Raw genomic sequence first — 27,658 nt, 5'->3', positions numbered from 1 at the left:
GATAATTATTTATTTCTTTAAGATCAAAGTAACTACAAATATATTTAGTTAAATAAATATTAATTTCTTTCGGAAATAAAGAATACTATAGACAAAGAAGATGTAGGTGTAAAGAACGCATTCAATAAACACGAATGTAGAAGACAAATAACATGTGTTCGATTCTTCGCCCAAGTTACTTTTAACCAAAATAATTTTTTAGACCATCAGCTTCCATTACATTTTTGGCATCATCTGCAATTATATTTAGTTTATTTAACTTAATTACAATTAAAATATAGCATTTGACTACTTAAATCTGAAAGATAGCCAGGCCTGCCGTATAACCAAGCTGAGTTCACAGCGTTGAAACGAATGGAGCGATTTTTCATCCCAATTACAGACACCACGACTCTTAATAACCTACATGCTATTCCACTCAAATATCCGGAAAAACAAACCAATTGCGCTGCTGACAGCAAGTAAGGACGTGGATTATGGTTCCGGGAAACTAATCTGCAGCAACAAGCAATGATTTTAGTACTTTTGAGATTGGTAGGGCACTTATCCATAGGGCTGAAAGTGGACCAGTCGTAGCCTAATCCGGTATACCTTTGAGCTACTCCAAACTCTCACGTACCCTGGGTTACCGCAAAAGGAGGTTAAATTGCTTTGATATAGGCTACTCTCGGTACAGATTAACCCGAAATAAAGCCAGACTAAAGATCCTAGGCTAATTCTGAACTAAGCTAAATGTGAATCGGTAGCCTTGCATGGACCCATGTAATGTTGTTAGTGGGTGACAAGTTACATTCTTGCTAACATCTGAAACATAATCTAGCCTGTAGTCCGTTTGGCTTGATTAGTGTGGTGACCTGCGGAATTTTTTATTGATAGCCTATTTTGGGGGTGTAGGGTAGAACATCGTTGTGCGGACGTTGATCCGCCAAATGGTCACTTTTTTTTCACTTGACATTTAATTGGTGAAACGACAGTACAGTTCAATATTGAAGCATACAATTCAAAAGATGGAAGTTTAGTCAGCAAAATGAGATATATATGAAACTGCCATACGAAGTAAAATACTAGGTACCTAGTACCTACCCATACCTACCTCTACTTTTGGCATATCCTCAATGCTAACCTACCCTAATTCAAATAGTGTGACAATGGTAATTCAAAGGATTCATCCTAAAACCTAACCTAGTTAAGGGACATAGCTTTTTCAATTGTTCATCCTTCCTGCTTTTATATAGCTTTTTTGCATGCTGGTCACTTGTTAAATGTAGCAAATTTACTGGAGCTCTGAGACATCTGCATTACTTTTGATTTGTATATTTTGTGCTGTAGGCTGTTTGTTTAATTTATTTTCCACCAGATATATATATTTGAGAAGTAAATATTATATGTACAGTAGGCTATTGTAAATGTAAATTTGTGTGTGACGTAAATAATTAATCAAATTTCTTTTAGTAATCTTAGTAGTTACCAATTTGAGTTTATATATGCAGTATGATACCTCCAGACACTAGGAGTAGTTATTTAACTTGGCCTTGTGTGTGTAGCTTGTATATTTATATGATGAACAGGTGTATGTATATTGTCCTTCGTTATGTTTACATAGTGTACTTCATTAGGTGTAGCTATTTATAAGAAATAGTACTGTAATACCCTTCCATTTGTATTACATGAATTTAAGATTGCTATAGAAGCCAAAATAAGGACAAAATATACCCATATATAGTACAAGTAAAACCAAGTAGCCTACCTCAAGAGACATTTGATACAGTATCAGTAAATGTTACTCGGTGAACATAATACTTATAAAAATAATACATACTACTGTAAAATCTAATTTTTTCAAGGATAAACCTTACCTCTTCATTATGTAGCTTTTACTTCACACCAGCGGTAGTTTGACAGATTGAAACAAAAAATGAGAACACTCGGTTTTCAATGAATATCTGTTTCTATCAGTGTACTTCACCCACTCCTCACCAGAGGAACAATAAAGGACTAACACCTGTAGCCACTCATTTTACTTCTGCCGTCAGTTTTGGTAGAATGGTAAATAGTCATCTTTTGTGCTCAGTTTTCTGTTGACTTGGTTTGCAAATTTACTTGAATTTGCTTTTCAATATGGATGGTAAAAGTAATAGAATAATGACCTGTAAGGTAAGAGGTTGCTGTATTAAGCTTTATTCTAGTTCAACTGATCCTTATGACGTGTGAAATGTCAAGGAAAAGAGTGCAATGTGAATGACCGTTGTCAAGTACGTATGTGAATGTTGGTCAAATGAATTTATGGTAAAATTGGTGAAACATCATAAATGAAGAGAGTCTGATCATTTGAAAAGGCAACAAGAATCAGGAAGTTAGGTCTGTAAGACTAGTACTAAGGGTTTAAAGGTCTCAATAAATCAGTTAGCCCAAGTTTCACAAAATATTATATCGGCGTTGCCCTCCTTGGAGTCTGTTGGTTTCGGGTAATTTCCCCGTATATAGGATTTTCCTGTGACCCATTTTTTCTGTAAATTGTGGAAAATTCGGTAATTTGCAGACTTTTTCATCAAAAAACATTCACTGGTTACGATATTATGTTATTTTTGTTACTACCGTAAATACATTTTTATCATAAAAAATGTATTTAGTCATAAAAATAACAAAAATAGGCAATTATAAACATTTTTAGAGGGATTTTGGGGCGTTCTAGCCATTAAGATACATTAGCTCCTCTTGCTTGTGCAGGGATGTCCTGAATTGATAAGTAGCTTTTCTGTCTCGTTTTTAGCTCCATTTAAGTTTTGTTTGGAAGCTTGGAAGTACTCATGGCTGAGTATAGGAAGTGTACCTTCATGTTTGTAGTTACGAGTTTCACATCCATCATTGGCTCTGCTGGGTTTTGACACAGTATCCCTACCCTCCCTTATGCTGAAGGGGTCATCCTCCAAAGAGACCTCAGGTATCTTCATGATGAGGTTCTTATATGTTCTTATATGCGAGTGACAAATCTGTCAAGGCATCAGTAACTGCCAGTGTATTGGTTTCACTAGGTAAGCAAACACTTATTTGTACATATTTGCATTGTAATAATTATCCTTTAAAGGGCCTGCTAATTTTCACTTTGTCCACCTCCATATTAAATGTTTGAATCAGTCATATAATGGAGAGGTATGGTTCATGTAAAAAATATGAAAACTTAATTTGAGGTTTATTTTTTGAATTCTTGCCTCTCTATTATATCAGTTGCCCTCCCTACCTCTCCACATTCAAAGTGGACAGAAGTAGACAGACTGGCTACAGGTGTTTGTACCTATTGTTCCCCTGGTGGGTTGTAGGGATGTAGATGGATAGGAACAGATACAAAACCGAGAGTTCTCATTTTTTGTTTCAATCTGTTGAACTACTGCTGGCGTGGAAATAAAAGCTATATAGTGGAGAAGTAAGTATTTAAAAAAGCAAATATTAAATTGCGTATTTATATTTATTTTTATTTTCAGGAATTTTTTTTGGAAAAAGTCAGCTGTTACCTGTAAGGAAAGTTGAGCAAATTTCCACTGGATCCCAACCAAGACTGTCTTTCCTGAAAATAACAGAATCAGACAAACTATATCTGGCAGTTCCCCGGAAGGACCAGGTTTTAGCAGTTGTTTTGTCTGCAGCTGACATTAAAATGGACTGCAGAAGTGATCATGATGAAGATAGTGAGAACTTTACCAGTCAGGATCATCAGCGTAAGAGGGTTGGAGGAAAAGAATTATGGGATGAACAAAGTCCTCCTGCAAAAAAGCGTACAACTGAAAGTGAAGGAGAGGAATGTGAAATATCATTGCAGGATTGCAAAATGAATGAAAAGAGCAGTGAAGAAAATACGAACCTTCTGACCTCATCGCCAGTTTTTAAAGAACCATTGGTGAAGCTCCAAAGTTTATCTGATAAAGTGAGCGCTCATTTGAGTGTAAGAACTGATTCACTAGAAAGCTCAGAAGATAGTTTACAGTCTACAGAAAACTTGTCAAGCTGTGATGTTTCTTTGGGTTTCATTGAAACAGAATGTGAATCACTTGAAAGTTCCATGTTGTTCATGGGAAACAGTTTAGATGATCTGTCAACATCTGCTTTAGATGATGATAAGGATAAAATAGGAGCAGAATCTGCTGATGGCACATCGTCTCAATCAGGAACCAAGGAAAAAAAGAAGAAAAGAAAGCGCAAACGAAAAACGAGTAAATCTGAAGTTGAAAGTGTCGATAATAAACTGTTATCAAATATGAGACCAAACTTTTTTGTTGGAGTTCAAGTCTCTGACAGTGAAGTAAGTATGTATAAGGGTATTGATTTAACTTTAATACACAGATTTTTTTTATATACATTTTCCATAAAACCCAGTTACTGATCATTAGTCATTGCTTTAGCTCAAAATTGTCTCAGACAATTCAGTCACTCATTAAATTAAGAGTGGAAAATGGTTCTTACCCAGTGGTTTTGTGCATGTGTGGACAGCTACCAGTCTCAAATAAACAAGTCTCATTTGTCATGTCATTTGGGCTATTATTTTGGAGAAATTAGCGGGCTTGGGAGGCTGGAATTTACATTGTACAGGCAGTCCCTGGGTTACAACAGGTTCAGCTTACGACATTCCAAGGTTAAGGCCTTTTCAATTATATTCATCAGAAATTATTTCCAGGGTTACAATGCCTACAAAGCTCATCTGGCAGAAGAAATATGACACCAAAAATTTAAAATAATCAATATTTGAAGGTTTTTTGATGCAAAATGCAATAAGAATGTAGTTTACATAATTTTGAATGCACCCAAAGGATTAAAAGTAAGGTTTTCTTAGGATTTTTGATGATTTTCAGCTTACGACGCGTCTCAAGAACGGAACCCCGTCGTAACCTGGGGACTGCCTGTATATTACCCAGTTTGTATGAAAAATTAATTTTTTGTTTTTTTTTTCACAGAAATCCCATTATATACTTATAATTGCTTCATTCACATGATGTAAAACAGACAAGCTGTTTAAAACCCCAAAGTGATAAATTGTGGGGTAGAATGCATCTGAAAGCTTCCTAGGATTAAGGTGAAACATCAGAAGCCATAATTTCCTAAGACAAAAGTGCTCTGGGTCAGAAACCCTGATATTCATTTTCAAAAGTAGCCCCATGAGGTTGGTAATTGTGTACTCTTGAGTTAGTCTGTCTACTTTTCATTTTATTACTGTAAGGAAATTTTGCTGGTTGGAGACTATTTCTGAGCCTGATTAATGTAGAAGTCAAACATCAAGAGTATCATAGATGCAACTGACAGTCTACATCATGAAAGCATCATAATGGATAAGAAAGGACAGTTATGTGACGAAGGTGAAGGATTCATGGTATTGAGAACCTTTCCTGAACCAGGGTCCATCTGTCCTTTTATCACAGGAGCAGATTACTACCAGATTATGCTTAGAAACGTCAGCATCCAGATAGAAAGTGAAGTAGCTTTGACATCATGAACAAGCATCATAACTTGTGCTACTTTGCCATCAGTCATTTCCTATACCAATAGGTACTGTTTTTGCTGGCAAATAAGACTCCCCCATGCACGAGACATATCTCCACAAGGCTATTTTGTGGGAAACAAAATTTTAGTGTGTTTCACCATACATTATTGAAAGATATATTAAAGTGATTTTGTAGGAAAAGGTTTATGATTCTGTGCATAAAATGCAATATTGTGAAAGTGCTATACTGAAATAAAGTATGGACTTGTAGGATATTTACCATAAGGATATTTACCATAAACAAACAACAGGCAGCCCTGTGATTTTTTTACATCCATTCATTGCAAATGGCTGACAAGCTACCTGCTGATGTATCGTAAGCAATTTATCGTAATTTAGTGATAACAGATGGATGATTTGGCTGGTTTTCATTATTTTATTATTATTAACACAGTTTACTGTAATAATTAGGTGCTTTTTTTTCAATGTTTTATATTTAGCAACAGTTTTTGTGCTTTCCCAGTATGCTCACTGTAGGACAGGCATAGCCTAACCTAACCTCGGTCTCCCATCCGTAATACAGCCTCATTGGACGCAGGTCAATTTGTTTATCCATTTAATAAAAAAGTGTAGTAAAACGGCAAATAGGGTACTTAAAATGATCTACCATACAACTATTACAAAAGGAATCCATTTGTTATTCAAGTTTTATTGAGTTGTTATATCTATCTCAGCTACAGAGGAACAAAGGAAAGTCATCAAAAGCACTCTTAGCGTAGCAAAAATACAGAACACATAATTACACATAAAGTTAATAGGAATTTTGTATGTAAGAAAGATCTAATTAACTACTATTAAGTTTGTGAAACTGATTGATACCTATAATTTTAATTGTGATTCCTAAATGTAGTATATAGTATTATATTTCTAAAGTGGCTAATTACGTTCATTTATCCAAATATTACTTAAATACTTAATTGTAACATACTTTGTTTGTCATTTTTTTTCTTTAGTGTCTAAGAGAGCAGTATTGGGCTCTGTTGGTCACCAGAAGGTCTTTCACTAGAAAAAATTAATTTGTTCATGACACTTACCTGTCAGATATATATATAGCTGTATTTTCCGAAGTCCGACAGAATTTCAAAACTCCCGGCACACGCAGTGGTCGGCCAGGTGGTTAGTACCCATTCCCGCCGCTGGGAGGCGGGTGTCAGGAACCATTCCCATTTTCTATTCAGATTTTTTTCTGTCGCCGGTCGGTAAACAACTGTTTACAGACCTCCACCTAGGATTTTGGATAAACTCTTTGTTCACTTGAGTATTTGATTGTCTCTTGGTTTTTGAAACTTGCTCGGTGGATTGGCATACGCGATTGTGGTTTTTCATTGGATTTGGTTTTGGTTTTCTCTAATATGTCTAGTTCTGGTTCAACTGGTTTTAGAGTGTGTAGCGTGCTAGAGTGTAAAGTGAGGCTACCGAAAGCTTCGGTGGATCCTCATACATTATGCACGAAATGTAGAGATCATATTTGCTTGATGAATGATAGGTGTAAAGAGTGTGAAAGGTTAACTGAGAATGAATGGAAGACTTATGATTCGTATGTTCGTAAGCTTGAAAGGGATAGAATCAGAAGATCTTCCTCCAGAAGTGCTTCTGTGAAAAGTAAGGGTAGTAATTTGCATTCTGTTACATCTAACCCTGTGTATTTACCTTCAGGTAATGAAGCTATTACTTCAGAAGGTATTGCCCTTTCTTCCATCATGGAGTCGATTCGTGCACTAGAATCGAAAGTGAGTGCATTGAAGACCACAGTGAAGTGTAGTGAGAATATTAATGCCCCTAGTGTAGTGGAGGGGGCGTCAGATCGGTCCCATAGTGCCTCTAGGAATAGACCTCTGTCGGACTCCCAGGACTCAGGGAATGGACATGTCGAGAACCGAAGGAGGGCTACGGGAAATTCCCACCGGTCTGGCGTCCCTTCAGCAGATCCTGTGGACGCTTCCCAGGCTGCCGAAGCGTGTGAAGGAGCGAGGATATTGAAAGAGTGTTTTTCGTCCTCTGAGGCGTCCTCTCCTTACCGGGGATGGAGCTCTCAGAGGGCCTCTCAAGAGGAGAACGAGATTGACATTAGATGTCGCACAGGCGGCCAGCGTCTTTCTCGTCCTCTTAGGAGAGGTTTTAAGAAAGGGGACGCTTCACGTCCTACTTCTCGTCCTATTCTTTCATCATCACCCGAACATTTCGAAGACTTGACTCCTAAGAAGAGATTCAGGACGTCTTCTGATGAGGACGCTTTTGAGAACTTTCATCGTTTTAGAGTCCAGAGGAAGAAGAAGGCATTAACTCGCCCTTCTTCGCATATGATGAGTCCTTCGTCTGAACGTGGAACTTCACCATCTAATGAGACTCGTATGCAATTGCGTCAACGATTGTCGGCTTTCTTCGCAAGGAGAGAAGAAGAGCCTCAACGGCGTAGAAAGGATCTTTGGCTTCCTGTTAAAAGATCGAAACAACCTTTGTGGGCTTCGCCTCGTTCTTTAGCCTCTCCTGCGTCGTCGTCTTCTGGATCCTTCAGACTCAACCGAGAACACGCAAGTGTTTCCGGAGAGAGAGTGTCCAGAAGTGGCGATGGGGACAGAAGCGTTAGATGTCACACAGGCGGCCCTTGCTTTTGTCAGGAGGTTGAGAACGAGCAAGAGAAGCCTCGTGTCGACGTTCGCCGGACTTCTGCATCAACTCGACGCTTCTATCATGAGAGAGCCTACCAATGCCAGAAGTATCAGGACGTTCGAGAAGGCTCTAGGATTCAAAGAGAGCAACGTTTAGATTATGTGTCTGATCTTACTCCTCAAGAAAGGGAAATACTGTACGAATATCGACGAAAGGCTCGTGCTTTAGAATATGAGAACTCGCAACGCTTTAAGAGAGATCGTAAGACTCACCAGGACGCTCGGGAGGATGCCCCGATGCAAGTTAAGCGTTCTAAGCGAAGTTTTAAAGACGCTCGACGTCCATTAGAGCATGTCCCGCTTCAGGACGCTTCTTTGATGGATAAACTTTTTATAGACAATAGAGTCCAGCGGGATCGAAAGCTTTCGTTGAAAGACGCGCATCTTCTTGCGAGTCCTAAGTCTCGCTCCCTGATCAAGGACGCTCGCGATGACGTTAAACGCCCGGTTAATCGGGATTTTCAACTTAGATCAGACTTCTCTTCCATTCAGAAAGATAAGCGTACTCAACTGAGAGGAGCTCGACAGGAATCCCGCAAAGAGGCTTTTGAAGAACCTTTGCCTCTGATGGCTTCGAAAGACAAGGCTTTACAAGAAAGTCTTAGAGTTTCAAGGACGACAACGGAACATTCGCTCATTGTTTCGTCTATTCCTTCAGCGGATAGGAGCTCCCCCTTACGAACAGAGCCTCGAATGACAAGTGCTTCTTGCTTAGCTAAAGAAACTTCGACCCGTCAAGATCAAGGAGAGTCTTCTAACGATGCACATCCTGCAGAAGAAGAAGAGCCAGCAGAAGCCTCTACGGATTATAGCATGTTAACGCGCTTACTGAAGGAATTGTTTTCGGAAAAATTCCAAGCACCAGTTCCTCTCTCACCGCCTTCGCAACTTTCTTCATCCAAGACGAGAAAAGCTCCGGGTTTTGTTAGGATGGCTTCTTCGCTTTCTACTAAAAGAGCGTTTAAGAGAATGAATGACTGGATGGAATCAAGGAAGACGAAAGGAAAGACGTCCTTTGCGCTTCCTCCAGCTAAGTTAAACGGGAGAGCCGGTATATGGTATGAGACCGGAGAAGAAACAGGGGTGAGACTTCCTTCGTCTGCGCAAGGGGATTTCTCAAACCTGGTCGAAGCACCGAGGAGATCTTACCTGTCCTCGGCTAAGGTTTCATGGACTATACCTGAGATAGATCACCATCTAAAAGGACTGTACAGGACGTTGGAAGTATTTAACTTCCTAGACTGGTGCTTGGGAGCTTTAGGTCTTCAAGCTAAGACCCCAGAATCAGTTTCATTAGAAGAGTTATCGAGCGTCCTGTCATGTATGGATAAAGCAGTAAGGGATGGCTCAGATGAGTTAGTGGCCCACTTTACTACGGGAATATTAAAGAAACGGGCGCTTTTCTGCAGTTTTGCTGCTAAATCAGTTTCTCCTACACAAAAAGCAGAGTTATTATTTGCCCCCTTTTCTTCCCATCTTTTTCCTGAAAATATGGTAAAGGATTTATCTGTGAACCTGAAAGAGAAAGCGACACAGGATTTGCTGTCTCAATCATCTAGACTTCTTGTGGCGCAATCCTCTTCTCGAGCAGCTCAAGCACCAAAGAAGAATTTTAAGCCCTTTCGTGGCAGAGCAACATCAAGAGCTTCTACAAGAGGAAGGGGCTTTGCTAGAGGCAAAACCCCCGCAAAACAAAAGGGAAAGAAATGACAACCTTGCCCTTCAGGCACCGGTGGGAGGGAGACTTTCTCTCTTTGCAGAGGCTTGGAGAGCAAGGGGGACGGACGCCTGGTCCCTCAAGATAATAGAGAAGGGATACAAAATTCCCTTTCTCTCTATGCCGCCTTTAAGCATGAAGCCTATAGACCTGTCACCATCTTATCAGCCAGAAAAGCAACAGATTCTACTCGATTTATTAGATCAGATGATCGAGAAGAGAGCAGTAGAACGAGTGCTCTTAACAGATTCCCCAGGCTTCTACAACAGGTTATTCCTGGTTCCGAAGCAGTCTGGGGGATGGAGGCCTGTCCTAGATGTCAGCAGTCTGAATCTTTTCGTGAAGAAAGAAACCTTCAAAATGGAAACATCTCAGTCGGTCCTGGGGGCCTTGAGACCAGGGGATTGGATGGTGTCATTGGATCTCCAAGACGCTTACTTCCATGTTCCCATCCATCCCCAGTCCAGGAAGTTCCTCAGGTTCATTTTAAGAGGACAGGTCTTCCAGTTCAGAGCTCTATGCTTCGGACTGAGCACAGCTCCAATGATTTTCACTTTTCTCATGCGGAACGTGGCAAAGTGGCTTCACCTCTCGAAGATACGAGTCTCCCTCTACCTGGACGACTGGCTCATACGGTCGTCATCGAGAGCAAGGTGTCTGGAGGACCTTCAGACTACGTTACTGTTGGCGAAATCTTTAGGTCTCCTGATCAATTACGAAAAGTCCCAACTGACCCCAACACAGTCCATCGTGTATCTGGGGATTCAGATGGATTCAGTGGCTTTTCGGGCTTTTTCGTCGCTAGAGCGTCAACGGAAAGGCTTAGAAAAAGTGTCAGCCTTCTTGGAGAAGGAAACATGCTCAGCGAAGGAATGGATGAGTCTGCTGGGGACCATTTCTTCGCTGGAGAAGTTTGTTTCTCTAGGGAGGTTACATCTCAGGCCCCTACAGTTTTTCCTAACAGAAAATTGGCAAGACAAACAAAACCTAGAGGAGGATTTGAGAATCTCCCCGTTGGTCAAGAAACACCTACAGTGGTGGCTCGATCCCACCAAGATGTCGAAAGGAGTGTCCCTCTGTCTTCAGAACCCCGACCTAGTGTTATTTACAGACGCGTCTATGACAGGCTGGGGAGCAACTCTGGGAAAGGAGGAAGTGTCAGGCCTCTGGAGAAAGGAACAGAAGCCTTGTCACATCAACCTCAAGGAGTTGGAGGCGATTCGCTTGGCACTTCTAGCCTTTCAAGTTCGAATCGTAGGCCGAGTTGTTCAGATCAACGCGAACAGCACCACGGCCCTTTCTTATATCAAGAAACAGGGGGGGACACACACTCGTTCTCTCTTCAAGATAGCGAGAGAAATCCTGTTATGTTCAGAAGAGAGGAACATAACTCTCTTGACAAGATTTGTTTCAGGAGTCCAAAACGTCAGAGCAGACATTTTAAGCCGTCGCAATCAACTGATTCCAACAGAATGGACTCTGCACATAGAGGTCTGCCAACAGTTATGGAAACTATGGGGACGACCGTTAGTGGACCTCTTCGCGACTTCGAAAACGAAGAGACTGCCCCTTTACTGTTCTCCGATCATCGACCCGGAAGCAGTAGCGGTAGACGCAATGCTTTGGGACTGGACGGGGATGGATGTACACGCCTTTCCTCCGTTCAAACTTCTGGGAGAAGTAACAAGGAAGTTAGCAGCGTCGGAAGGAACAAGGATGACACTAGTCGCACCATTCTGGCCAGCGAGCGAGTGGTTCACAGAGGTCATGTCCCTGCTAGTGGACTTTCCAAGAATCCTACCAGTAAGACTGATCTTCTCAAACAGCCCCACTTCGAGAGATATCACCAAAACCCGTTCGCTCTGAGTCTGACTGCATTCAGACTATCAAGAAACTGGCAAGAGCGAGAGGGTTTTCAAAGGCGGTGGCAAAAGCTATCGCCACTGCGAGAAGAGTTTCCTCTCAATCTGTCTACCAGTCTAAGTGGGCTGTTTTTAGAAGATGGTGTAGGAAAGAAGGCATTTCCTCCTCCAAGACCTCTGTGAGCCAAATCGCCGATTTCCTGTTCCATCTAAGGAATGTCGACAAGCTTGCAGTATCAACAATTAGAGGATACAAGAGTATGCTGTCAACAGTATTCCGTCATAGAGGCCTAGATTTGACGAATAATAGGGATCTTCACGATCTTCTGAGATCCTTCGAGACATCAAAAGTTCCACAGGTTAAGACACCCTCGTGGAATTTAGACATAGTTCTAAAATTTTTAATGGCGAGTCCCTTTGAACCTTTGCACGAAGCTTTGCTGAAAGACTTAACTAAAAAGGCCCTCTTTCTGACCACCCTAGCCACTGCGAAGAGGGTGAGTGAGATACAAGCAATTAGCAAAAATGTTGGATTTAGGGGACACGATGCAGTCTGTTCCTTGAGTCCTTCCTTTTTAGCCAAAAACGAAAATCCTTCCAATCCCTGGCCCAAGAGCTTCGATATCAAGGGATTAGCAGGGATCGTTGGTCGAGAGCCAGAAAGAGTTCTGTGCCCTGTCAGAGCTCTAAAATTTTACCTGGATAGAACAAAACAAAGTAGAGGTCAATCGGACAATCTTTGGTGTTCTGTTAAAAGACCTGATTTACCAATGTCTAAGAACGCCTTAGCGTTCTTCTTGAGAAGCACCATCAGGGAGGCTCATTCGTCCTGCCCAGATAGTGATCTAAAGATTCTGAAAGTCAATGCTCATGAAGTGAGAGCTGTCGCAACTTCGATGGCATTTCAGAAGAATATGGCGCTCAGCGACATTGTGAGCACCACATTTTGGCGAAGCAACTCTGTGTTCGCTTCACACTACCTCAGGGATGTGAAAGTGGCATATGAGAACTGCTTTACGCTTGGACCATACATATCAGCAGATTCAGTTTTGGGTATGGGAAGCGGCACGAATCCTATCCTTTAGAAAATGGATAGGTGTGCTTTTGTATTATTGTTGTTGGTTTTTTGGTTGTAGGGTCGACCGCTAGAGGCGGACTTCCCTTTATTTTAGCCTTAAAGTTTCAGGGACTAACTTTGTTAGGCTAGGTCAGGTGGTGGTTGTTTCTTTGCTTCGCTGCCCTTAAAGTATGGTCAATATGGTCTAGACACATTGTGGTCACGCCCCCGTTGTCAGATCATCTAGATCTCACCAGCTATACAGGTCACGTCCTTGCTGGAGACTCTAGTAAAGCAAAAGTAGACTTGAGTGACAGTAATCACGAAGTCAGCTATGCTAACAGGTAAGGAACCAAGATGTCTATCATCTGCATGTGAAATGTTTCCCAAAATCCTTTTTATTCTGTCCCTCCCCACCTCCAATGGTGGGAATCAGCTATATATATATCTGACAGGTAAGTGTCATGAACAAAATGATATTGTTATGATACAATAAAGTTTGTTCATACTTACCTGACAGATATATATAATCAAGTACCCGCCCAACCTCCCCTCGTGGACAGTGGCATTTAAAAATCTGAATAGAAAATGGGAATGGTTCCTGACACCCGCCTCCCAGCGGCGGGAATGGGTACTAACCACCTGGCCGACCACTGCGTGTGCCGGGAGTTTTGAAATTCTGTCGGACTTCGGAAAATACGGCTATATATATATCTGCCAGGTAAGTATGAACAAACTTTATTGTATCATAACAATATCATTTTATTAATGACAGATGGTGTTGAGCTGTACCATCATTGTCTTATATGCTTTATTTTTTTATAGCTTAACTGTTGTTTATCTTACTCTCATGATCCCTAAAGGGGCTCCATAAGATAAACCAACCAATTTCAAAGAATTCTCTTCCATTTGGTCTGGCCAGTATAGTGCATGTTGACACTGATAGAGTATGGGACTCGAGACCAGAGGGCTCTTTCTCTTGTCTGCAGCAGCTGCCAAGGTTCAATTCCTATTCTTAACCTGTAGATGTGGCAACAGCATGCTGTGCGCAGATCATTGCGTCAACCATACACCACGCGCCAGACATTGTCACAATTGATGTGTTTGTAATTTTTTGAGGACACACCTAGAATTGGTGTGAGTGTATAAGTACTCTATACAATCATGTTTGGCTGCCATGGAAAAACCAAACTATGAAGCATGGAAGTACTTTGGGTTAAGTCCTAAAATTTGTTAACTGTTAACCTATTTTTCTGAATTCGGGAGCCAGTGTCTCCTGCAGGGCAGGAATTAAGTAGTTATGTTTACGGTACCGTCATTACTAGTCAACAAACAATGTTTAACTATGTATATTAAAGTAATACTTTTAACATTGTTGTTTTTAAAGATCTTTGGTGTATGACCTTCTACCTTAAGTAGTTAGGGATCCTAATTGGGTCCCTCAGGGGTACATACTTAGAACAAGATATTATGGCCAACTTCATTCAGTGGTAGCGTAATCGTTTACATAGCTATGTAAAGTCATAACCAGTTTTTGATCGTTTTCAACTTTCAAACCTTGGTGGTACGTAAAACAAATTGGTTACTTATAGTATGTTACTTAATTACCAGGCTGATTAGTTTTTGTGCTAATGTTCCCTATTTAGCATCAGTATCAAGGAACTTGTATATCAGATTATGCAATGTTTTCCCTCACGGACCCACTTCTAGCAGGTATTCCACTGCCAGTGGCAGTGTCACTAGGTAAACATTTGTGATGTCTGTTTTCCTAAGTGGCAATTGAACTTTTACATTCTTTTAACAGGCATTGAAACTGTACTTAATTTATATGCAACTAGTGTATTAAAAAAAATTATATGTAACTAGTGTATTTAAAAAATATTTTCCTTTGGCAAAATATTTTCATTGAATACTTTCTTATGTAGCCTATAGCTTTGCCCACAGCCTGCAAGTAGCCTAAGCCTAGTAAACAAATCATTAATTTACAAATTAGATTTGCAGCATACAGTTAGCTTTGGCCGAATGGAATGGCATAAGATTAAGAATTTACTTTTAAGGCAAAATTAATTAGTAATTATATATTTACTACATGACTACTGTCTCAGACAATAGTGCTTAAGTTATTACAAATAATTAGCACTTCTAACACTTGTGAGAAAAACAAAGTTGTAGTAGTACATATCCTTGAACATGATAACGTACTTACTACTACCTATGGATAACTATTATCATAACATAGTATAATTACACACTGGTGACCAAACTAGCCTGTTGTATTTAGAATACTAGTATAATGTTCATACAGTTATTATAGATTGTTAGTAGTACCAGGTAGTTTCTAAGAAATATGTACTTGTTCCTCATATCACTACAGGGCCGCTCTTATGCAGAACCCGCTTTTTGCCAGTGAGTACAGCCCATACCACCTGCAGTGAACATAGCCCTTGTAAGAATAAAGGGGAATCTGGTTGGTTGCCACATGTGTGTAATTTGTAACATGCTCCTGGTAACAAGGCTTAAGAATGCAGAATGCAACAGCTCGCTTTAAGCTGTCTCTGGTCCCAGGTTTCAGTAAGGGTGTGCAAGGAGGAGACTACGTACATCTTTCTGGCAAAACTCCGGCAGAGTATATTTCCCTCCATTTCTGAGCAGAACTCGTGTGTGGGCCAAAACCTGAAAGCATTGGTTCCAAGTACCTCCCATGTCAACCCTCCTGATGGAGAAAAGGAGTCTTAACTTGGGGGAGATGTCCCTTTTACTGGACATGAAGTGGATATTGCCACTGAAACTGCCTTGCTGAACCTGGAAGGACTGGGGACACAGCCTTCAGCTGTACATGAGAGAGTTACCTCAAAAGGAAATCTTTCATATAGAACTGAGGGAATCCTGATAGGCTCCATCCAAAAGGCATAGAATAGGTCTGGTGTGTGGTTGACACAGTGATCTACAATCAGTGCGCTGGTGCCACATCTACAGGTTAAGAATAGAAATTGAGATTAGGCAGCTGCTGTAGACAAGAGAATGAGCCCTTTTGTCTTGAGTCTTGTACTCTGTTAGTCTCAACATGCATTATACTGGCCAGATCAACTAGAAGCGAATTCTTTGAAATTGGTTGGCCTATCATATGGATCCCCTCTAGGAACCATGAAGCTCCTTTGAGGACTCATAGTGGCTACATGAATTTTTAAGTATTTTTCTATTCTGCCTTTGTAGAGTAGAGTTTTACACTTTAGTTTATTTTACTTATAAATTTTTCAGAACACTGTACCACAGAAGGGAGGGTACCCTAACACCTGCCACCCTGCATCATAGTTAATAGGTCAAAATTCAGCTTTGCAATATTGGTTATTTGAGCTTTAGAATTTTACATCCTTCAGAAAGTGATGAATATGTTTGTCTTTGTTAATGGAATGGTAATTCAGTTGTTGTTAAGTTTCAATCTGATGTACAGTGCTTCTTTGTAAGTGGTGTTTTAATATATGTTTCAGTATATGTAGTAATTATATAAAGGTTCTGGTCAATGTCTTTGTAATTACAAGTACATTCTTTATTTACAGATTCACAAAAACATTATTAAAGTGCAAGAGGCATTGCTAGCCTTTGAGCCAGCATTCAGCAGAGCTCTTGTAGATGTTGCAACATCACATATAACGCTCCTCATAGCTCGCATCGATGATGAAAACGCTCTGTCACTGTAAGTGTTAGTTTTCACTTTATTTAGGGGGGGTTCATTTAGAAAAATCCTCTCTCGTTGTTAAAGTATTGTCTGTTTTCATTTTGAGAAAGTGGGTTGGCCATGGGCATAGGAATAAAGTTGTAGGCAAATAGAGAAGCGAAAAATATGGAAGAATATGATTAGTCAGTGAAAAGTGGGACTGTTATTTCTTGGGGGCTGTCTGGAGATTGCTGCTAACACAGCATATGGTATCAATAAGTAATGGGCATGTGTTGAAACAATATTTACTTGGTTAGTAGACATAGGGAATGATAGTCATTCCATTTGTAAATTATACATACTTGCAAAAGAAAAAGATTGAAAATTGAAATGTTTGGAAGTCTGCAAAGCTATCGTAAGTCACTGGTCTAGCAATGTTGTGATGACAAGTGTGTTAATGTTTAAATTGAGATCTTTATTTGTTATAGTATTTAGCCAGCTGATTAATGTTCTTGACCTTTTTTTCCAGAGCAACTTGTGCACTAGAGGAGTATGTTAAGGGTCTTGAAGAAGAAGGCTTAGAACCCATAAAATTAACATTTTCTGGCGTAGACAATTTTTCAAATAGTGTAAGTATTTATGTACAATTTGAGCTGGCAGGTATAGTTGAGCCTCTATAGGAAAGGAGAGATTTCTATGGGGAATATAATACAGTGGACCCCCTGTATTCACGTTCTCAAGATTTGCAAACTCGGCTATTTGCAGGTTTCTGTATGGAACATATGTATTATTCGTGGAAAATTCACCTATTCACTGAGAAATATTCACTGAATTATGTATTTTTATTTAAATTTCATGACTAAATGGACTTTTCAAACATCTAACTCACCTGGTAGTTATATATATAGCTTACGTCCCTGACGTCACGGCAGAATTTCAAAACTCGCGGCAATCGCCGATTGGGTAGTCAGGTGCACCACCTGTGCGCCCTCTACCAGGTACGTAGCACCATACCAACTATTCCTCAGATCTTCCCTGCCGCCGCTACGGTGACATCGTTGGAACTTCGCTCGTTATAGCCCGTGTCTTTTGCAGTATTATTTGGTGAAGTACACTTTGGCTTTGGCTTTCGCTTGATTGGATTTTGATTTAGTTTCGATATTGTTGGTTTGACCTTTGCTTGTTTTTGATCTCTCTCTTTGATTTCTCATCATGTCTGATTCTGCTTCAAGTTTGAGAATGTGTGTGAAAGGTTGCAAGACTAGACTTGCTAAATCCTCTTTAGATCCTCATTCTATTTGTAGTAAATGCAGAGGAAAAGTTTGTGAGATAGGTGATAGATGTGATGAATGTGTGGGCTTGCCTGAGACTGAATGGATTGAATATTACCGCTATGTGCGTAAATTAGAGAAGGATAGGATAAGGAGAGCGAAGAAGACCTTGTCTCGCTCCTCCATAGACAGTCAAGGAATAGATAGTTCTCTATCCCTCGATAATCCTATTGATCCTCCTCCTGTTGTATCATTACCAAATCCAGTTTCAGAAACAGGTAAAAGTCCATCATTACAGGACATGATGACGGCCATTCAAGCCCTTGGTCAACGGGTAGAATCCCTGGCACAAGACAGGGATAAATTATGGTCTAATATGAGAGATATTAAAGTGAATAGTGAAATTAGTGCAAGTGCAGTGGAGGGTGCGGCCGCTCGGACTTGTCGTGCTCCTAGTCCTAGACCTCTTCCAAGCTCACCAACCCCTGTGAGAAGGAAAGTCGACCGACGAAGGGAGGCGAGAGGTTTTAGCTCCCGAGCGGTCGTCCCCTCGAGCGTACCTGTAGACGATCCCCAGGACGCTCACCCTCGCTATAGGAAAGGCGAGGTTAAAGTGTTTCTTTGTCTTCTGACGACGCAGTACCCAGACGGGCTGGCGTCAGACTTCTAAATCCAGACCCATTAAAAGGAAATCCCAGGACGCCGAGCGTCTTGATACTGGACGCCAGGACGATATACGTCAAGAGCGTCCAGGATGTAGTCATTGGAGCAGCCCCGAGCGCTTCCCTTCAGGTTCCGATATTTGCTCTCCTGCCAAATTAAGACGTAAGACGTCGCACAGGCGACCATCGTCTTTGGTAGGAGGCAAGGAAATATTGGAAAGGGGGAAACCTTCGGTGCAAACTGCAACTCCGGATCGTTTCTCTTTCGATTCCGATGCTTGCTCTCCTGCCAAATCAAGACGCATGATGTCGCACAAGCGGCCGTCCCGTCTTTGGCAGGAAGTACGGAAGGATCGGACGAAGGGAGACTTTCGGTGCGTGCTACAACTCCTGTTCGCTTCCCTTTCGTCTCCGATGTTTGCTCTCCTACCAATATAAGACGTAAGATACCGCACAGGCAGCCGTCGTCTTTGGTAGGAGTAAAGGAAGCATCGGACGATTGGATGCCTTCAGTGCATGCTCCTGCTCCTCCTTCGGATTGGCGTTCTTCAGGCCTTTCATCTCAAGACGAACAGAATGAAGAGAGAGAGATTGACTTTGCAACTTCTCTAGTCTGTTCCCAGCAGCAAGAAGCTCCACAGTTTTCCGTACTGCTAGATTTTAAGCAGAAACTCTCCTCTCTTATGCAGTCATATCAACCTGCTACTCTTACTGTTAAACGCCAGGACGAAAAACGTTTTAAAGCACGACGACAGGACGAAAAACGTCTTGATGAAAAACATCTTGAAGCAAGACAACAGGACGATAAGCGTCTTGAAGCAAGACGCCAGGACGAAAGAAGTCTTGAAGGAAGACACCAGGACGAAAAACGTCTTGAAGCAAGACGCCAGGACGAAAAACGTCTTGAAGCAAGACGCCAGGACGAAAAACGTCTTGAAGCAAGACGCAAGGACGAAAAACGTCTTGAAGCAAGACGCCAGGACGAAAAACGTCTTGAAGCAAGACGCCAGGACGAAAATCGTTATGAGACAGGACGCCAGGACACCAGGCATCAAGGTACTGGACGACAAGACTCCAGGCATCAAGAAACTGGACAGCAGGATGCACAAACGCAACATGACATCGCTACATCAGTTTGTGTCTCAATCAGAAGAAAGGAATGAAGACATCCCCCATTCTCCTTTTGATCAGATGCAAGTCGTTTCCGAGGAAGAATATCAAACAGATCTACAACCTTCAGCAGATCTTAAAAGGCTTATGAAAGTTTTTGCAAAGCACTTTTTCCAGAAAGTTTTGTGCCAGCTGCCCCTCGTTCTCCACCTTCAGAGTTCACTTTAGGGAAGGCTTCTAAAGAATCCGACTTTACGAAGATGGTATTATCGCGCTCTTCGAAAAGAGCCTTGAAATTGAAAAGAGCCTTGAAATTGAATGGATTGACTCTAAGAAAGTCCAGGGAAAAACAGCTTTCTCATTTCCTCCGGCCAGATTAGCTTCCAGATCCAGCATCTGGTACGACACTGGAGAAGTCCTGGGTTTGGGAGTTCCAGCTTCTTCCCATGGGGACTTCTCTAGTCTTGTGGACTCTTCTCGTCGGACGGCCATGGGGAAGACGAAAGTGTTTTGGTCTTCCTCTGAAATGGACCACCTCCTCAAAGGGATTTTTAGAGCCTTCGAAGTCTTTAACTTCCTAGACTGGACTCTGGGTTCGTTGGGAAAGAAAATTGAAAACTTGAAGTCTACCAAAACGGAAGAACTCGTTCACCTTATGTCATGCATTGACAAAGCGCTTCGAGACGGGTCGAACGAGCTAGCAGCCCTTTTCTCAGCTGGAATCTTGAAGAAAAGGGCCCAATTTTGTTCTTTTCTTTCGAGTGGAGTAACGCTCACTCAGAGAGCGGAACTGCTTTTCGCTCCCCTTTCGACTCATCTTTTTCCGCATAGTTTGGTAAAAGAAGTATCCTCAGCTCTGACTCAAAAAGCGACACAAGATCTGATGACTAAAGCAGCAAGGAGAGTTGTTCCGTCAAGTTTTGCAGGACAGAAACTTAAAGAAACCACTCCTCTACCACGTAGTTCTCGGCCCTTTCGAGGTAGATCCCTCAGGAGAGGGAATGCAAGACCTATTACAAAAAACTCCAAGAAAAGAGGCTTCAGAGGAGGAAGTAATAAAGTCTGACAAAGTTCTTCTTCAGACAGTGGTAGGAGCCAGACCTCAAAAATTTATCTGGCAAACATGGGAGAAAAAGGGAGCAGATCCTTGGTCTATTCAGCTTCTCAAAGAAGGATACAAGATCCCTTTCTGGAAAAAAACCCCCCTTAGCAGAAAGACCGATCGATCTGTCAGCCAAGTACAGAGAGGAGTCCAAGACTCTAGCGATACAACAAGAGGTTTCTATGCTAATTCAGAAGGAAGCAATAGAAAGAGTTCAGAACCTGGAATCTCCGGGGTTTTACAATCGATTATTCCTGGTCCCCAAGAACTCGGGCGGATGGAGACCGATTTTGGACGTGAGTTCCCTGAATTTTTTCGTGAGAAAACAAAATTCACTATGGAGACAACGAAATCAGTTCTTGCTGCAGTCAGACGAGACGACTGGATGGTTTCGTTGGATCTCCAGGATGCTTATTTTCACGTCCCGATCCACCCAAACTCCAGAAAGTACCTAAGATTTGTTTACAAGACAGAAACATTTCAATTCCGAGCTCTTTGTTTCGGTCTAAATACCGCACCTCAAATTTTCACAAAACTTATGAGCAACGTAGCAGCAATGCTACACAAGAAACGCATCAGAGCCTCATTGTATCTGGACGATTGGCTCCTCAGAGCCCATTCCTACGCCGACTGTCTGGAGAATCTTCAGAAAACAATTCGATTATCAGAAGACCTAGGCCTTCTGATAAACCACCAGAAATCCCAACTGATCCCATCCCAGGAAATCTTGTACTTGGGGATGAGGATTCAGAGTCAGGTTTTTCGGGCTTTTCCGTCCACATTGAGAACGGAACAAGCTTTAGAGAAAATAAGAAACTTCCTAAAGAAAAACAGAAGTGCTCTGCAAGGGAATGGATGAGTCTGCTGGGGACCTTTTCCTCGCTAGAACAGTTTGTCTCCTTGGGAAGACTGAACCTATGCCCTCTGCAGTTTCATCTAAATCAGCATTGGGACAAGAAGAAGACACTAGAGTCAATGTGTATTCCCGTTTCGAACGACATGAAACACTATCTAAAGTGGTGGAACGATCCCGTCAAGCTCCAGGAAGGCCTCTCCCTAGCAGAGGAACCCAGACCTAGTGTTGTTTTCCGACGCCTCGGACTCGGGCTGGGGAGCAACACTGGGGAAGTTAGAAGTCTCGGGCTTCTGGAACAAGGAGCAAGTAAAGTTCCACATCAATCTGAAAGAATTGACTGCAGTTTTCCTAGCTCTCAAGGAATTAGAGAGCGTAGTCCGGAACAAAGTGGTACAGGTCAACTCCGACAACACAACGGCGTTGGCCTACATCAGCAAACAAGGCGGGACTCACTCAGTCTCTCTGTACAGAGCAGCAAGAGAACTGCTCCTCTGGACAAAAGGAAAAACGTGATTCTGGTAACACGCTTCATTCAGGGAGAAAAGAATGTGAGAGCAGACCATCCTGAGCAGAAAACATCAAGTCTTGACAACAGAATGGACTCTCCATCAGAAGATCAGGAAGTTTGCAAGAGTCTATGGCGAATCTGGGGGCGCCCTTGCATAGATCTCTTTGCAACAGCGCAGACAAGACGGATGGAGACTTACTGTTCTCCAGTCCCCAGACCCCGAAGCAATCCACATAGATGCGTTCCTTCTGAATTGGACACATCTAGACGTACGCCTTTCCCCCATTCAAAGTGGTACACAGAGTGTTACAAAAGTTTGTGGCTCACGAAGGAACCAGGATGACTCTAGTGGCACCCTTCTGGCCGACAAGAGAATGGTTCACAGAGGTACTGGAATGGATGGTGGACACCCCAAGAAGCCTTCCGTTAAGAGTAGATCTACTCAAACAGCCCCACTTGGAAAGGTATCACCAAAACCTCCAAGCTCTTCAGCTAACTGCCTTCAGACTATCGAAAACTCACAAGAGCTAGAGGATTTTCGAGGGAGGCAGCGAGTGCAATTGCAAGAGCAAGGAGGTCTTCAACCATTAAGGTATACCAATCGAAGTGGGAGACTTTTAGAGGATGGTGCAGGGACAACTCTATTTCCTCTTCCAGTACCTCTGTGACTCAGATAGCAGATTTTCTACTATACCTCAAGAAGAGACGTAACTTTTCTGCTTCTACTATCAAGGGTTATAGGAGCATGCTAGCAGCTGTCTTCAGGCATAGAAACCTTAATCTATCTGATAATAAGGATCTACAAGATCTTCTTAGATCCTTCGAGACAACTAAGGAAAGAATACAATCCTCAACATCTTGGAATTTGGATGTAGTCCTCAAGTTTCTCATGAGTGACAGGTTCGAACCCTTACAGGAAACATCCCTTAAGGACCTCACCATGAAAACTCTCTTCCTGATTAGCCTAGCAACAGCAAAGAGGGTCAGCGAAATCCATGCCTTCAGCAAAACTGTAGGTTTCAGACAGGGCAAAGCCATCTGCTCGCTACAGTTGGGATTCCTAGCCAAAAACGAACGCCCCTCTCAACCCTGGCCCAAGTCATTCGAAATTCCAAACCTCTCGGATCTCACGGGTGAGGAAGTAGAGAGAGTTCTTTGTCCGGTAAGGTCTCTGAGGCATTACTTGGAGAGAACGAGACAATTACGTGGCACTTCAGAAGGGCTTTGGTGTTCGGTCAAGAAACCCTCTCTGCAAATGTCGAAGAATGCGCTATCCTTTTTTATAAGGCAATTAATTAGGGAAGCGCATTCAGCATGTACTGAAGCAGATATGAAGCTACTTAAAGTTAAGACTCACGAGGTTAGAGCTGTAGCAACCTCGGTAGCATTTAAACAAAATAGATCTCTTCAGAATATCCTGGACGCAACATTCTGGAGGAGCAAGTCAGTTTTTGCGTCGCACTATCTTACGCAAGTGCAAACTTTGTATGAAGACTGCTACACACTGGGTCCGTTTGTTGCAGCTCTTTCAGTAGTGGGAAAAGGGTCTACCCCTTAAAACCCATAATCCAATACTCTTTTTCTTCTCTTGGAACTATTGAAAAGTTATGGTTGTTTGTGGAGACTGGATGCAGTCTTCCACAATCATTGATCTTTAGTCAGGTGATCAACTTGTTCCTTAGTAGTGCCCGGAACAAGAGTATTGTAGGGAGTCTAGTCACATAGAGGTTTGACGGTTGACAGTCTCCAAGAGGTCTTCAGCCCCCTGGGTGGATCGCTGGACCTCATAAGGAAAGCAGACACAATGAGACAGGATATCATTAAAGTCAGCTTCCTTAACAGGTACGAACCCGTAAGTTTGTTTTTATTAACACTTATGTCAATTCCAACGATGATAGCTGTTTCTGACCCTCCACCAAAGGTGTTAATCAGCTATATATATAACTACCAGGTGAGTTAGATGTTTGAAAATGTTATTTTCATGATAAAATAAATTTTTGAACATACTCACCTGGTAGTTATATATAATTAAATTCCCACCCTCCTCCCCTCTAGAAACTATGGGCATGGAAGATCTGAGGAATAGTTGGTATGGTGCTACGTACCTGGTAGAGGGCGCACAGGTGGTGCACCTGACTACCCAATCGGCGATTGCCGCGAGTTTTGAAATTCTGCCGTGACGTCAGGGACGTAAGCTATATATATAACTACCAGGTGAGTATGTTCAAAAATTTATTTTATCATGAAAATAACATTTTTGTGATAAAACTTTTGTTTGAACTATCAAAAGAGCCAGTTCTAAGTGTTTTTAGAGGGGATTTAAAAGTACTCACAGATTTTAGCTATTCACTGGGCGTCTGGTACATCCCCTGCGAATATGGGGGGTCAGCTTATTTATTTATGATGAGAAGACTGCTCCTTCATTAACAGAAATCTCTGAGACAAACTTCATTTTATCATAATTTCGAAATTTATACCTGCCATATCTGTTATATTGGAAGAAATTCATTTGAGTCATTATTTATTGTTGTGCTATAATGTTGACTTCTGAAAGGCTGATTGTTTTTGTAAGGTGTTCATTTAGTATACATCAGAGGAATTTTCTTTCCATTGATGTATGTACAACATTTTAGACAGTTTTGTGTTGTGTAAATTCAGAAAGATGATTATTTTTTTAAATGTAAGTGTGCACACTTGGATTAACTGAAATCAATTTCCAGGTAATTTATGCTCGTGTCATAGAGGATGAGCATCATCAGAAGTTAATCGACATCTCTGCAGGGCTGCGCGAAGTTTTTGCAGAAAAAGGAGTGTGTATGCCAAACACAAAGCCCCTGAACCCTCATTTAACAATAGCCAAGATGTCTAAGGCTCCTCGGGGCAAAGGAAAGGTCAGTTTTGAAAAATGTGTGTTTGATGTCCATTCTAAATACTAGCTGAAGGAGATTTTCTGAGAATTAGTAAAATGGGAAAGATGGCCCAATCGAATTCCTCAAGTATAGTACATGTAATGGACTGTATGTAGTTATTTTTGTACTTACTGTTTTCAGATTTCATAATCAAGTCAGTTCAGCGTCATATGAAAGTAGCATAAAAAGGCATAAACCGAGATGAAACTTGAATAATTTTGTGCACTTTTCCAGCAATGTCCACGGAAAATTGATCCCCATAGCTATGAAAGCTACAAAGAACTGTTTATTGGTTCTCAACCAGTTCAGAGCTTGCAGCTTCTGTCGATGAATCTCCCAAAGGATGAAAAACGTTACTATTACTGCTGCAAAGAAATTCCCATCGGTAAGAATATCTTTTCTTTTTTAGTACAGTACATAATGCATGCTTACCTTAAAACTGCATCTAAATTTAATAACCTGTTAATATTAGAGAAAATTCTTATTTTGGCTCCCATTGTGTATTTAACTGAATATGTGGGTAACTTTCGAATGGTTATACTATTGTATTTGCTGTAGAGTTATCACAAGTGCCCTTTTTGATTGTGTTCCTATACTGTTATCATCACCATCATGATCCTAATGTTCAAGGTTTTCAAATCAGATTTACCCAAAGGAGTTTGACATAAAGTGAGTTCTGTCCACGTTTTCTAACTGCTGCATTTGATACTGGAATCCTACCTGGGCTAAGTTGTCAGATATGCCCATTTTTCATTACTTTCTGGGCTTTCCAGTTGGTCTTGATCTTGATCCTTTTTATCTATTACTTTCATGACTACTACTTGGCCATTTTTGTCGCATGTCCTAACATTTCAGTTTTCAAGATAACAAATTTTCCACTTCTTCTAAGGTCTGCCCTTCCTTGACAGCATGGTAAACCACATCCCTCATTTTTTCATTTTCTTTTTTAACACTTTTCAGGAATCAGAGATTCCTTAAGCTATCTCTTATTATGCAATCCTGCAAATCTATAATATCTATTATGCAATCCTGAGAATCTATTAAGACATCTTTTGCTTTCAATTCATAGTACTGGGCACAGTATTTGTTATTGTGAATGTGTTGTATGGATAAATACATCAGAATGTTGTATTCCAGTGAAGCCCTTCAAGAACTCTGCCTTACCTGAGCTTCATGTAAGGATGGAGGTCAGTCTCAGGAATACCTAAGCAAGGAAAATGGCAGTGAATTATTTTAGCTATTTCCCAATCCCATATCAATAAGGTAAAGAATTAATTTTTGTAAATAAGTAGTTTTTTTCAAAATCAGAATGTTCATTTGTATTGTATCAAAACTTTGTGCACAACTGATGCACACAGCAAAGGAAAATTCATATGAATGGCCCTCCAGTTCGAGTGGTACAAACCAGTAGCTGTAACATTGTTTATGAGAGCTTCTTTATATTTTGTCTTTGGAAGACATTTTGATGTTACTACCTTCATATAGTTTACTCGAGGCATGATTACTGTACTACTCTGTTTTTTTTCCATCTGTCCATCCGCCTGTGGTGTTTTCTCATGGTAACACTGCGTCCCGGGCTTTAAAAAGTTACGCTATGTGTACATTTTAGGTAAATAAAAGGATATCTGGGTGTACATTTGCGAATTACACCGTTAATATTCGAAATAGGATATTATTCAAGCCCGGGACGCAGTCTTACCATGCGCAAACACCACAGGCGGATGGACAGATGGAAAAAAACACAGTATAGTCAACTTCTGGTAAAGAAGAATTATCTCTGTTATTGTTACTTGTAACATCTCTACAAAATATGGACCCTACTCATTATTCTTTATTGTGGAACGAATATTAAGTTTCATATTTTGAATATATTTTCTAAGGTTGTCTTCCTTTTTCTTATATTCCCACTCTTGTTAGGTCATTTCATGGATGGCTATCCATAGCAAGTTGGGATGTGGGTAGAATTTATTGTAGCTGTGGGTGTTGTACAGAAATGTATGCTAAGAATACATTAATCACCTGTAATGACAAAGTACATGGTTTGAAAGGGTCACCATAGTATCCTATTGACTCCCTCTGTGTTTCTTTTTGTTGTGTTCTTTTTATCCATTCCAATTGGTCCCTTCTCATGTGGCTGTCTAATTTCCACTTTGCTGCACTCCACTGTGAGTTCTCTTTGTAGAACAAATCCTTTGAGTGAATCCTGTGTGATTGTTGCAAGCGACTTACTGGTCTTGTTAGACTGTTGTATTTAAGTAATGCTTCACTAATACAGTTACGGTATATATTAATCTTTTGAGAATGGGCATCATTATGAACTGCTGATGGTTCTACCAAAATGGATGGTAGTTTATGTTAATGAATTTGAAGTTCAACAGGAAATTGGCATTCTGTAAAGTAAAGGAAGCCCCCATGTCTCAAAAACATTTGAGGTTCAATTTTTATTTGAAAGAAGATACCTCGCCTTCATTTTTTTTTGTATTGAGAACAGCTTTGCTTATCCTTAACTCAAGAGAGTAGTTTTGAGACTTATTTTTCAGGTAAGATGAAAGCTGGCTCAGGAATCCTGGCTAGATATTGAATATCTTTAATAATCAGCACACTGGTATAGTCGTTGTTTAGTATGGTTTATGAATATTTTCAGTTACTTTTGTATTGGATCAAATAGAGCATATTAAATTTTTAATGATATTCCAAATGCATTAATTGAAGATATGATTTGTCCAGTTGGGCTGTTGTTAAGTCGTCTATCA

At 40.9% G+C, this 27,658-nt stretch overlaps 1 protein-coding gene across 6 annotated transcripts in view; it reads left to right on the top strand.

The window, feature by feature from the left end:
- LOC135202951 (A-kinase anchor protein 7-like) overlaps window positions 1-27,658 on the top strand; it is a 47,497-nt gene that overhangs the window by 15,543 nt on the left and 4,296 nt on the right. For 2 of the 6 annotated variants that reach the window (XM_064232450.1, XM_064232448.1), the window contains exons 2-6: window positions 3,480-4,294; window positions 16,390-16,526; window positions 17,017-17,116; window positions 24,717-24,887; window positions 25,140-25,290. In XM_064232450.1, coding sequence (XP_064088520.1) covers window positions 3,653-4,294; window positions 16,390-16,526; window positions 17,017-17,116; window positions 24,717-24,887; window positions 25,140-25,290 — 1,201 coding nt within the window. In that variant the 5' untranslated portion in view covers window positions 3,480-3,652. Of the gene's footprint in view, window positions 1-321; window positions 535-3,479; window positions 4,295-16,389; window positions 16,527-17,016; window positions 17,117-24,716; window positions 24,888-25,139; window positions 25,291-26,042; window positions 26,169-27,445; window positions 27,511-27,658 lie in introns of those variants that run through there. The other 4 variants (XR_010311833.1, XM_064232447.1, XM_064232445.1 and 1 more) reach the window with 4 other exon arrangements.

Source organism: Macrobrachium nipponense, chromosome 33 (genome assembly GCF_015104395.2).
Source record: "Macrobrachium nipponense isolate FS-2020 chromosome 33, ASM1510439v2, whole genome shotgun sequence".
NCBI classification, from domain to species: domain Eukaryota; kingdom Metazoa; phylum Arthropoda; class Malacostraca; order Decapoda; family Palaemonidae; genus Macrobrachium; species Macrobrachium nipponense.
The sequence above is the reverse complement of the archived record's forward strand: the minus strand, read 5'-3'. Positions and strand labels throughout refer to the sequence as shown.